The 12,488-nt window shown below is 38.9% G+C and overlaps 2 protein-coding genes across 2 annotated transcripts; both read left to right on the top strand.

Annotated features, from left to right (window-relative positions):
* Positions 1–506: 506 nt before the first annotated feature.
* Positions 507–2,737, top strand: LOC116138491 (cyclin-D1-2-like). The gene is made up of 6 exons (XM_031424200.1): positions 507–668; positions 1,357–1,443; positions 1,542–1,646; positions 1,751–1,937; positions 2,025–2,155; positions 2,237–2,737. The coding sequence occupies exons 1-6, from the start codon at positions 507–509 to the stop codon at positions 2,735–2,737; spliced, it is 1,173 nt and encodes a 390-aa protein (XP_031280060.1).
* Positions 2,738–5,732: 2,995 nt separating this feature from the next.
* On the top strand, positions 5,733–7,869 carry LOC116138490. Its single transcript, XM_031424198.1, has 5 exons — positions 5,733–5,849; positions 6,639–6,743; positions 6,850–7,036; positions 7,118–7,251; positions 7,333–7,869. Exons 1-5 carry the CDS (start codon positions 5,733–5,735, stop codon positions 7,867–7,869), a joined length of 1,080 nt encoding a protein of 359 aa, XP_031280058.1.
* The last annotated feature ends 4,619 nt before the right edge of the window (positions 7,870–12,488 follow it).

Genomic DNA, 12,488 nt, shown 5'->3' with positions numbered 1-12,488 from the left:
TAAACTTTTCTGAGAGGGAAATTGATTGATCTTTGATTTTTCTTTTATTTTATTTTCGTTGATTTTCTCTGGAAACAAGCAAACCAGATATGAGGATTGAATTTGGTTTAATGAAAGTGGAATTGAATTAAAAGAGAGATTAATAAGAAAAGTGTTCATAAAATGAAAAAAAATTATATATGGAGTAGACCCGGTATAGCTTCATATCTATTAAAAGGATATGTGAGTACATCCAAACATGATTTATAACTTTCCCAAGCCAAGGCAAAATCCTACAAGTCACTGGACCAGCAGTAAAGAAATAACCGCAGGAAAAACCACGACTCTATGCTAAACTGCTTTTCCCGCCAAAAAATTCACTGTATAATTCTCAAGTCCTAACGAACAAACTGTCAAGAGAGAGAAATTAATGAGTCTTGGACGCCTATATAAAGCAAGCATTTACTGAAAAATTTTCATTCAAATTTCTTGTATTTTCTGTTCTTTAGATTTTCTCTGGAAATAAAATGGATATGAAAATAGATGACGACCGAAATAATCCAGTGGATGGTTTCGAAGAAGAAGATCTTGAGAGGTACTTAGAAGCGGAGGAAGAATTCATGGCTGCCGAGGGCTATGCTCAGAGTAACGGAGCGATTCTCAGAGTTACAGCTGTTAGAGTGATCCTAGTAAGTGGTTCTAAGTTTTCTGTTTGGTTTTACAGAAGATGGGAATAAAATATCTGAAGTTTGAACTTTGTGGTTTTGTTTGGTTGATGAGAAAACAAGGTAAAATAGAAATAAAAGGAAAGAAATGCATGAGATCTTGTTTGGTTGCTAAATAAAAGATTAATTAAAAGCTTTCAGTTCTTTGGGATTTTTTCCTTGTAAGTTAGGCTATTTAATTATTCCATCAAAGTTTCTAGATTCTGACATTGTTTTTCATGTTTTTCTTTGAAATTTTACAAAACCTTGTTAGCCTACTGAGAAAATGATAGAAAGTCCAAGAAAATGAAAGAACTGAACTACTAATTCATTTGTTTTGTTCTGTTGCGAGTCAGTTGCTTTATTAAGAAAATTTTCTAGATTCTTGAACTTCTAAACCCTTGTTTGCCTTCAGAGAAAATGAGGGGCAAAGATGAAAGAATTGAACAATTAACCCCTTTGTTTTGTTTTCATGTTAAGTTTATGACCTAACAAGAAAATGATAAAAAGGACAAGAAAACCAAACAAATGATCAAATTCATGTTTGTTATCTTTTCTTTCCCAGAAATTATATGTTTGTGATATTTTCTTTCACAGAATTATCAGTTTATTTCAAGTTTGCTACTTTTTGATTATTTCATGAAACTTAAAGAGTATGTTATGTTGATTGCAGAACTCTCGTCTCGACAATTTTGATGTGTTTGAACAATATCTTGCTTTAACTTACTTTGATCGCTTCATTTCAAAGAACCCACTTCCGGTAATACAACATCAAAACCCCATGATTTTATGACTCCTTTGTTTTGTTTTCATGATCTTTCACATATTTTGAATATTAATGTCAAATTGTTCAATCAGAATGTGATAGACTGTGCGCGAGATGAGGTAGTTCTTGTTGTCAACTGTTGTTTAATGATTGCTTATAAGATGAGACTTGACAGCTTCGATGTCCATAGCTTTCTGGTAAATTAATCAAAATTTGGTGTATAATTTTAGTATAATTAGTATTTGTTTCCTAAAAGATTAATGTTTTTTAATTTTCTCTAATTTATTCGATCAAATGAAAGGTGAAAACGAAAATGATTAACCATGGGAGGCATGTACGTATAGTAGAACTTGTGATTCTCAATGCACTTAAATGGGACTTGGAACTAACAGCTATATCGTTCGTTAATTTGGTAATTCCGAGGATTTCTGGAGCAGAAAACATCAAACGCAGAGTTGTAAACGAGATTATAATCCATGCACTAGGCGGTACAAATTCTTAAAAGTACAAGTTATTTATTTTATATCTTATGTTGTTATCTTTATAATTTTTTTTTTTTTTTTGGGTTATCGCAGATAAAACTGTTACAGAGTACAGACCTTCAGTGATCGCTGCAGCAGCTATTATGACAGCTTGTAGTCTTACACTTCGAGAAATGCAGCCCATTTGCTATAAATGGATTGTAGATACCAAATTTGTTGATGAGGTAATATGTCAAAACCAGTTCTATTCTTGATATTATCGGAAATAATTGTTGAATGAACCTTTTCTGTTAGTTGTTCTTCAGGTTGATTTAGAAGCCTGCTTTGTAAAGTTTTGTCAAATGTGCATGGATAAGAAAATCATAAGGAAAAAAGATAGAGAGGCGGCACAGAGTCCTCGGGTTCGAGCGGCCTCACGCAGTCCCGAGAAGGAGCCAAACCTGCGAATTTCCGATACAGATGCAGAAAGAATAGTTGAACGTAGACATGGCAAGGAGCCAAAGCTGGGCAGTTCAGATGCAGATACAGATAGGAAATTTGAACGTAGGCCTGGAAAGGAACCGATGTCTCTGTCGAAGACGAAGAATAAGGCGGTAGCGGTACCAGAAAACAAAATAGATGATTCAGAGTCAGATGATGAAATAAACTTTAAAGTGAAGTGGATACTGTGGATTACTAATCCTGAAGAGATAGATTTCGATTACCCTCATTTTCGAAATCATAACCCTCAGTACCGGTATCGAAAGGCTGCTCATCGAAAGAAAATATATCGTGGCTATCGTGGCTTTTTATTTTCATTTGATTAGACATGGTTTGAAGTTTGAAACTGAAATAAATCAATTGCATGAATTGAGTTGCTTGTTATGAAGATAAGACAGTTTAGCATAGAACAAATAAAGCCTTTCTATCTTAGTTTTTGTTAATTATTTGATTAGATTTGGTTTAATGAAAGTGAAAGTGAATTACAAGAGAGATTAATGAGAAAAGTATTCATAACATGAAGAACAATTCAATAAGGAGTACACCCAGTATAGCTTTATAAAACTATTTGAGATAGTTTTTCAAAAATATTATTTTTCACATATTTTTATGACTCAAATTTTTCACATATTTTGTATATTGATGTCAAATTATTCAGAATATGTGCGAGATGAGGTAGTTCTTGTTGCCAACTGTAGCTTGACTATTGCTTGGAAAATGAGACACAGAACCGGGTCCTTGAATTTGTGGTAAAATCAGAAGGCATTTTGAGTGTATTTCATTTATTATTGTTGTTTGTTTCTTGAGAGATTGATGTTGTTCTCTAACTCATTTTTTTTTTTTTTTTTCTCTCTACGATTAAACTTTTAAAAGGCAAAAACGGATATGATTGAGCATCAGAGGCTTATACTCCTAGTGGAACTTGGGATTCTCAATGGACTTGACTGGAAAACGGGCGCTGTAACAACTATCTGTTTTGTTAATATGTTTGAGATTGGATTAGGTCATTTCTGACCAGGTCCACGACCATTTGCCCATTTTCGGCCTTTGATCTAACCGGAAATGACTAGATCGACACACGATTGATCAGATCTGGCCGTTCCTGCACCCTTTTGATGACTGCTAGTGGCAGCGTAGTAGTAGCCAATGGCCAACAGTGGTAGTCGACGGCCGAAAGTTGTTTTGAGTGACTAAGGTATTTTGGGTATTATCCATGTAAATAGTGAGGGTATTTCTATCCAAAAAAAATAATATATAAGGTTAAAGAAGTCATTTTACACATTTGGATTCATTGTTATTTAGTAGACAAATGAGGTCATTTGTGTCTAAAATGTTTATTAATTAAGGGTAAAATTGGTATAAACAGTTGATTACCCTAGTAATAAAAAAATAACTCTCTTTCAGACGGTAATAGAATTACCCCTTATATTACCTACCGTTATCACTATTGGTATTGGTCGATTAATAAAATCTTTGATTACTTGACACCCAAACGTGGTAACTACTGGATTAAAAGATAGATTACTGATGTTATCTTTTATGACCCTGAAACAAACGCTAACTATGTGTTACAATTTTCTTTGACTTATAATTTTGTTTATGAGGTAAATAGTGAGAAACAAGGCCATTGATATTGTTTCATATACTATACTACATTGCTTTTAAGTTTTCATTTTGTACCCTAAGGGCTGTAAAGTTCTAAACAATTTTCATTAAAGTTGAAACTGAAATGAATCAAACGATAAATTTACATTAATTGTTTGCCTTCTTAGAGCATCTCCAATTGTGCTTTTTATTTTAAAGAGCATATTTCACATAAATAAAGAACATCTTCATTAATTTCTAAATATAAAGAATAAAATTTATATTCAAATTCAATAGACTCCTTAAATTAGACATAATAAATAGGAGAGAGAATTAATAATGAAATACATAGAAACTTGTAATTTATTAAATAAAATTAGGATAGAGAATGAGATTGACTCTTTAGATGTAAAGAGACAAACTCACTTTTTAATTTATATTTAAAGAATAAATAGTATATTGGACTATTGTTTTAATGAACAAATTTTTTATAATAAAGAATTTGGATTATATAAATAATCATTTGGAGATGCTCATATTATGAATTTTTAAGCTTATGAGAGTTGTAAATTTTGCAGAGTGACCCGTGTTTGTATATGGGCAATAGTGTCAAATATGTTTGAGTAAAGTTCTAAAGGGTATATTGAAGTTGGAGATCGACAAACTATGGGATCCTTGGTTTAGTTTTTGGAAGTATAATTTTTGTGGGATGCATTCATTATCATTTCCGCATTGATTACTTTTAAAAGTTGATTAAGAAGTTATTAAGCTTAAAGATACAACAATCCCAAATTAGCCTAGCTCAGACCAGGGATTGGCCCAATTGGACTTCACTTATTGATTTTTGGATCTGTAAACAATTGCAATAAAAATGTTATTGAAAATTTAAATTAAAATAAACAAACATACGTATCTTATCATTCGTAACTTTGGATTGTAATTGACATGCGTCAAGTCGAATATTGAGAAGTTTGAGCTCAATTCGACTTGAATATCCAAAGCTCCAGCTCGACTCGATTACAATCGTGTCAAAATTGAACTTGAGCTTGACTTAGTTGTATCGAGTTAAAATTAATATATTAATATAAAATTATTAATTATTTTAATTTGTCTATATAATACTAATACAAAATTAAAATATTATATAATATATCGAGCTTAAGTAAGCTTGCGAGTTGCTCGAGTCAAGTATTAATAAGCTCGACTCGAGAAGCAAGCTACTTGAGAAAAATTAAGTCAAGCTCGAGCTCGACTCGAGTTGAGAGCCTAAGTAGGTTGCTAGCGGCTCAACTGGTTTGTAGGCTTGGGTCTTCATACTTATGGTCTATTTGGCATAAATTGTATTATATCATTATTGGAAAATCATTTCTTTTTAAAATGCAAATGAGAAATTAAATATAATGATTTTTCTTATTTAGTTTCCATATACTTATTACCTTTATTGCTATAAAATAACACAAAAACTATTTTAATGTTTTTATTTTTTATTTTTTTAATGAATTAATGATAACAAAATTAATTATAATTTGTTAAATTTCCAAAAAAAAAATGTTTTAATTTATGTAATTTATACAATTCTCTACCTCGCTTAGTCCAAAAATTTTACTGTACAATTCTCAAGCCTTAACGAACAAAACTGTCCAGAGAGAGAAACTGATGAGTCTTGGACGCCTATACTGAAAAATTTTCATTCAACTTTCTCGTATTTTCTATTCTTTTTATTTTCTCTCAAACAAAATGGCTATGAAATTAGATTACGACCGAAATAATCCAGTAGTTGGTTTCGAAGAACAAGATCTTGAGAGGTGCTTAAAAGTGGAAGAAGAATTCATGCCTCGTAAGGCTATGCTCAGAGTAAAGAAGTGATTCTCAGAACGATAGCTGTTAGAGTGATCCTTGAAGTAAGTACTTCTAAGTTTTCTGTTTGGTTTTCCAGAAAATGGGGGTATAATATCTGAAGTTTGAACTTTGTGGTTTTGTTTGGTTGATGAGAAAACAAGGTAAAATAGAAAGAAAAGGAAAGAAATGCATGAGATCTTGTTGGGCTGCTAAGAAAAAAATTAAATAAAAGCTTTCAGTTCTTTTGGATTTCTTCCTTGTGAGTTAGGTTATTTATTCCATCAAGGCTTTTCTGTGAACTGAACATGCAATCCCTTGTTAGCCTACTGAGAAAATGATAAAAAGTACAAGAAAATGAAAGAACTGAACTACTAATTCATTTACTTTGTTCTGTAGCGAGTCAGTTGCTTTATTAAGAAAATGTTTTAGATTCTTGAACTTCTAAACCCTTGTTTGATGAAAGAATTGAACAATCAACTCCTGATGAGAAAATGATAAAAAGGACAAGAAAACGAAACAAATGATCAAATTCAATGTTTGTTATCTTGTCTTTCCTAAAATTTATGCGTTTGTTTCAAGTTTGTTAGTTTTTGATAAATTCCTGAGAATTAAAGAGTATCTTATATTGATTACAGAACTCTCGTTGCTACAATTTTAATGCGTTTGCACCATATCTAGCTTTAGTTTGCTTTGATCGCTTCATTTCAAAAAACCGACTTCCGGTAATACAACATCAAAACCCCATGATTTTATGACTCGGATCCTTCACATATTTTCAATATTAATGTCAAATTGTTCAATCAGAACGTGCTAGACGGTGTGCGAGATGAAGTAGTTCTTGTAGCCAACTGTTGTTTAATGATTGCTTATAAGACGAGACCTGACACCTTCGATGTCCTTCACTTTCTGGTAAATTAATCAAAATTTGGTGTATAATTTTATTATAATTACTCTTTGTTTCCTGAAAGATTAAAGTTTTTTTTAATTTTCTCTAATTTATTCGATCAAATGAAAGGTAAAAACGAAAATGATTAAGCATGAGAGGCACATACTGACAGTGGAACTTGTGATTCTCAATGCACTTAAATGGAACTTGGAAGTAACAGCTATATCGTTCGTTAATATGGTAATTCCGAGGATTCCTGGAGCAGAAAACATCAAACGCCGAGTTGTAAACGAGATTATAATCCAAGTACAAGGCGGTACAAAATCTTAAAAATACAAGTTATTCCTTGTGTATCTTCTGTTGTTTTCTTTATAACTTTTTTTTTTTTTAATCGCAGACATAACTTTTATTACAAAGTTCAGACCTTCGGTGATTGCCGCAGCAGCTATTATCACAGCTTGTAGACGTACACTTCGCGAAATGCAGCCCATTTGCTATAATTGGATTGTGGATACCAAATTTGTCAATAAGGTAATATGTCAAAACCAGTTCCATTCTTGGTATTATCTGAAAAAATTATTGAATGAACCTTTTCCGTTAGTTGTTCTTCAGGTTGATTTAGAAGTCTGCTTTGCAAAGGTACTTCAAATGTGCATGGAAAAGGAAATCATAATGGTAACAGATAGAAAGGCGTCACAGAGTCCTCGGGTTCGAGCGGCCTCACGCAGTCCCAAGAAGGAGCCAAAGCTGCACATTTCTGATACAGATGCAGAAAGAATATTTGAACGTAGACATGGCAAGGAGCAAAAGCTGGGCAGTTCAGATGCAGATACAGATAGAAAAGTTGAACGTAGACATGGCAAGGAGCCAAAGCTGGGCAGTTCAGATGCAGATACAGATAGAAAATTTGAACGTAGGCCTGGAAAGGAACCGATGTCTATGTCGAAGACAAAGAATAAGGCGGTAGCGGTACCAGAAAATAAAATAAATGATTCAGAGTTAGATGATGAAATGAACTTTAAACTGAAGTGGATGCTGTGGATTACTAATCCTGAAGAGATAGAGATCGATTCCCCTCGTTTTCGACCAGTGGCGGCCGCAACAACTCCATTAATCTCATTCCCCGTAATTGCCTTAAAGTTTCAATAGAGAGAGGCAGAAAGGCTACTCGGTATCAAAAGAAAATATTTCGTTGCTTTTAATTTTTCATTATAAATCAATTGCATGATTTGAGTTGCTGGCCAACAGCTGACCACCACCTTCAATATTTTGAATTTTATTCTGAATTATAAAATAATTAATAATTTGTTTAATATAAATTTGTTGATGCTGGTTTTTTCCACCAACTTATTATCACGTGCGTAACGTTGATTGGTTAAGAAACACATGTGATAATGAATATTGAAAGCGAAATAAGTGCAAAGAAAGCTTTTAAAGTGGTTCGGATACTAAGGTAGCAAGTCCTACGTCCACTGATTTGTATTGATATTAGTGTGGGTCAGGTCGCAATAGCGGACTGACTTACAAAAGATTTAGAAAAAGTAAATGTGTTGTTTACAGGAGAGAGAGAGTTTCTCAATGTAAAAATGGTCGAATCCCCTTAATGAAGGGGTCTTCTTCATTTTATATCAAACTGAAGCGTGTAATCATCATTAAATCTGTGGGTTGGTGTGATTGTCAAGATATAATCCGGCTTTATGTCCCATTGCTCTCTTCCCAAGCTGATTTCGCACGATTTATTGCAGGGCAAAGGGACACGTGTGAGATCCATATCATTTGGCAGGTCTGACGTGTGCTTGTTGCTCTGACGGGAGCAGGTCACTCTTCATGTGACTTTCCCACGTTAGCCCTTATTTTCCCAGGCATAACAGAAGCCCCCTAGTTTTTAAGGTTTGAGGATCGAACCTTGGAAACTAAGTCGCATTGGAGGTTCTGGTCGCTCCGACCTGAATGGGATGAGCTCGGCACAAGACCTTTGGCGAACATGAACTCACGCAATTCCTTGCCTAAGCGACCTGAAAATCTTCATCCTAGCGACCTCGATTCGTCGGACGCTCTTTTCTGTACCTTAGGGTTAGAGATTCAATGAACCTGGTTCCACGCTGTCACGCGCTCTGCACGCGCTAAAGCATTTGTCAGGCACATTAAATGCGCTGTGTGCTGACCCGACGCCGTTTTGATAGCCCTGACTGCACGGCGCACTTGAAACGACGACTCTTATCAAGGCATTTAATGCGACGTGGGGCGCATTAAATGCGGGGAGAGAGAGAGCTGTCGTTTCGGTTCCGAGGGGTGGTAACCGTTGATTCGTGATCCATATAAGTTCTCACATTTTTCAGATGATGCCACCGAAATTTCTTTTGTTTCAAGCGACAAACCTTTGCAAACCAGAGATCTTTCTTTCCCGATCGACGCTTATCAGGCAACTGGAACGAGTTTCGGCCTCAGTTTTGCATCCCAGAAAGTAAGATTCTCCTTTCCCTTTTTTATTTTGCATTTGTTTGGTTGGGCCATGGCGTTGGGTCTCCCGGTGTTTCACCAGAGACGTGACGCCGTCATTAGATTCGAGCCGTGGATGGCAGCTCGAGTTACTGTTAGGGTTTAAGGGATTTGTCCCACGCCGCCGCGCGGGACATGCGATGGCTAAAATGACCTGTCTGTCGATGTTGCAGACTGGAATGGAACCGTCAACATCCAGACCCGAGGAAGGAGCCAGCTCGTCCTCGAGGGAAGTTCCCGAGGACGCAGCCCTCGATGTCTACTCGGTTCTCACCTCAGAGGAATTTGATAGGATAAAAAGGCAGTTTGACGTCCGCACGGAGGTGTTCCTCGACCATACCAAGTCGTCACGGCGCCCTGCCGATGGCCTTGCCGCGATCTCTGAAGAGATCTTCAAGGGTGGAGGGAGGATTCCCCCTTTCATCAGGTCGGTCCTGGATCATTTCGGGATCGCACCGATGCAACTAACACCAAACGCGTATGTCATCGCTGTCGCGATGTACATCGCATGCTACGAGAGCGGCTTGGGTGAGCCAACGGCAGTGGAGCTCGACGTCGCCTACTACCTTAAGAAGAGTAGGGACAAGGACTCGTACTATTTGTCTCAGCGACCTACCATTGCCGCGGGGATACATAGCTATCCCAGCAACGCGGGGGCCTACGAGACAAAGTTCTTCTTCTTCTTTTACGACAGCTATTGCCGCTTTCAGGATCCAAGTAGGTTTCTCTTCGCTGGGTTCATTATCTACTCGCATGCTTTACAATAACGACATGTTTTTTCCTTTTGCAGTTAACAGAACGACCGAACAAGCGCTGCTCGCCGACCTAGATAGGCTCGTATCTTTTGGAGTACTGGACGAGGAGAGCCGGGATGCGAGGAAGCTTGTGACGACCGCGAACTTGCAGAAATACGGTTTTTTCAGCGACAAAGCGTCTTTAGAACCCCCAGAAGGTAAGTTATACTGGTTCCCTTCTGGTCGCGGAACAATTTTGTTTACTAACGAACTTAAATGCAGAAACTATGCCCCCAAAGGAGTCCGAGCAGCCCCGCCGAGCACCATTCATCTTCTCTCGATCGAGGAGAGAGAGAGCGGTAGAAGCTGCTCGTCCTATTCCGGCACAGCCAGTGCAAACAGTCGCGCCTCCCCGGCCCTGTCCTGTGCAAGAAGCGACCAGGACAGAACAGGTCGCTCAGGCACCAACTGCTCGCCCAAAGCAGAAGGCTCTGGCCCAGAGGTCGAAGAAGAGGAAGCAGATTCAGGCCGAAGAGTCGGAGACCGAATCTGAGGAAGAGCCTTTGAGGTCGTGACAAGAATCAAGGAGGTCGGGCAAGGAGCCCGTGAGCGAGGCGGTCGCTACCGGCAAGGTGAAGGACGCACCAGTGCTAGACTCATTGGGGAGTCTGCCCGAATACCTGCAGCCGATAGTCTATGGTCTGCTCGAGTATGAGCTATCAGAGTCATACGACGAGTTTGCTGACACGGGCGACGACCTGATGACCACGTCGTTCCAGCATCTAAGCAAGGTAAACGAGCTGTATTTGAAACTTCATTCTGATTTATTTCTAACTCATATCTTGCTCGCAGGCATTGCTTGCGATGAGGATGTCCATGGAGAAGACACTGCTGGGGCCGCAAGGGGACAAGCGACCTGAAGGAAGAGGTCGCGAAGCTGAAGCAAAGCTTGGAGTCCGTCGAAGCGGAAAAACACAAGTCTTGAAGCGGTGAACAGTATCTGAACCAAAAGGACGCTGCTTTACGACAGTGGACTTCCAAAAGACGGAGCTCGATCGACGTCGGAGGAAGCAAGGAACTTCAAAGACAACCGCCAGGCTCTCTAAGGAGGTCGGAGAAAAGGACCGGAGATCCAGGCGACCTTCGCACGGGTTCAGCGAGCTGAACAAGATAGGGAGGCCTCCGAACAGGAAAGGCAAGCTCTTGAGGCCGAACTCCAGGAGAGTCGGGAGAGACGCTTCTGAACTGAGGAAATGTGGAATCAGTCGGAGGAGCTGGAGGAAGGGCTGCAGACTGGGCAATCGGGTCTATCTACTCCCTGCGAGCAAAGAACCCAGATTTGGACATGTCCGACCTCCCGGAGGGTTGGCAGGCGACCTTGCGGATCATGGCCAGGAGGACGACCGGAGCGGCTGCGGCCGCTCAACGACCTGACCAGACAGGTGGTTCTGGTTCGAAGGATCCTCCCACCAGCCGTAATGTAACGAGTCCCCCCGTTGTAGTCGGGTCTTTTGCTTATACTAATGAGAATACATTTTGCTTTTAATTGCTGTTCGCCTTTTCATATATATGTACAATTTACAATCGTGATTTACATAGGCAATTACATACATTCTTACATGCAAACAGAACACATGCAAACTATTTCGAGCGAACAAAGTAATACTTAACATTAAAGAAATTAACATAAACTGAGAGCTGAGTTCAGGATTACTAATAGTATGGCCGGAGATGCTCGACATTCCAAGCTCGGGGTACTTTGGAGTCGTTCAATCTTTTGAGGTGGTAAGTCCCCGTTCTGATTCTGTCGACCCAGTACGGACCTTCCCAGTTAGGTCCTAGTACCCCCGCACTTGGCTCTCTGGTCTCGAGAAGAACTTCCTTAGCACAAGGTCTCCGACCTGGAAGTCTCTTCGCTTGACCTTCGAGTCGAAGAACCTCTTTGCATGCTGCTGGTAGGCTGCTATCCTTAGCGAAGCCTTGTTGCGGTGCTCTTCGACCAGATCCAAACTTGCTCCATAAGTGCTTCGTTCTCACCTCATTGTACAAGTCCCTCCGAAGAGAACCGGTTCTGACCTCTACAGGGATCATCGCTTCGCAGCCATAGGTTAGCGAAAAAGGGGTTCCGAGGTGGAGGTTCTTGGAGTTGTCCGGTACCCCATAAGACTTCGGGAGATCGTCAGCCCAATTTCCTTGGCTGCCCCGAGCTGGCCTTTAGAGTGTGCTTGATGGTCTTATTGACTGCTTCAACTTGGCCATTCGCTTGCGGTCTGGCGACTGAGGCAAATTTTTTTGGTGCCCAGCTCGTCGCGAACTCTTGAACTCCTCATTATCGAATTGCTTTCCATTATCCGAGATGAGGGTGTGAGGAATTCCGTAGCGGCACACTATGTTCTTGAAAACGAAGTCTTTTAGCTTTCTGGTCATGATCGCGGCTAGCGGTTCGGCTTCAACCCATTTTGTGAAATAGTCTACCGCGACCACGACATACTTGACCCCTCCCTTTCCAACTGGCATGAGGCCTAAGGTCGATCC

This window comes from Pistacia vera, unplaced genomic scaffold, assembly GCF_008641045.1.
Source record: "Pistacia vera cultivar Batoury unplaced genomic scaffold, PisVer_v2 Contig341, whole genome shotgun sequence".
NCBI lineage: Eukaryota > Viridiplantae > Streptophyta > Magnoliopsida > Sapindales > Anacardiaceae > Pistacia > Pistacia vera.
The sequence above is the reverse complement of the archived record's forward strand: the minus strand, read 5'-3'. Positions and strand labels throughout refer to the sequence as shown.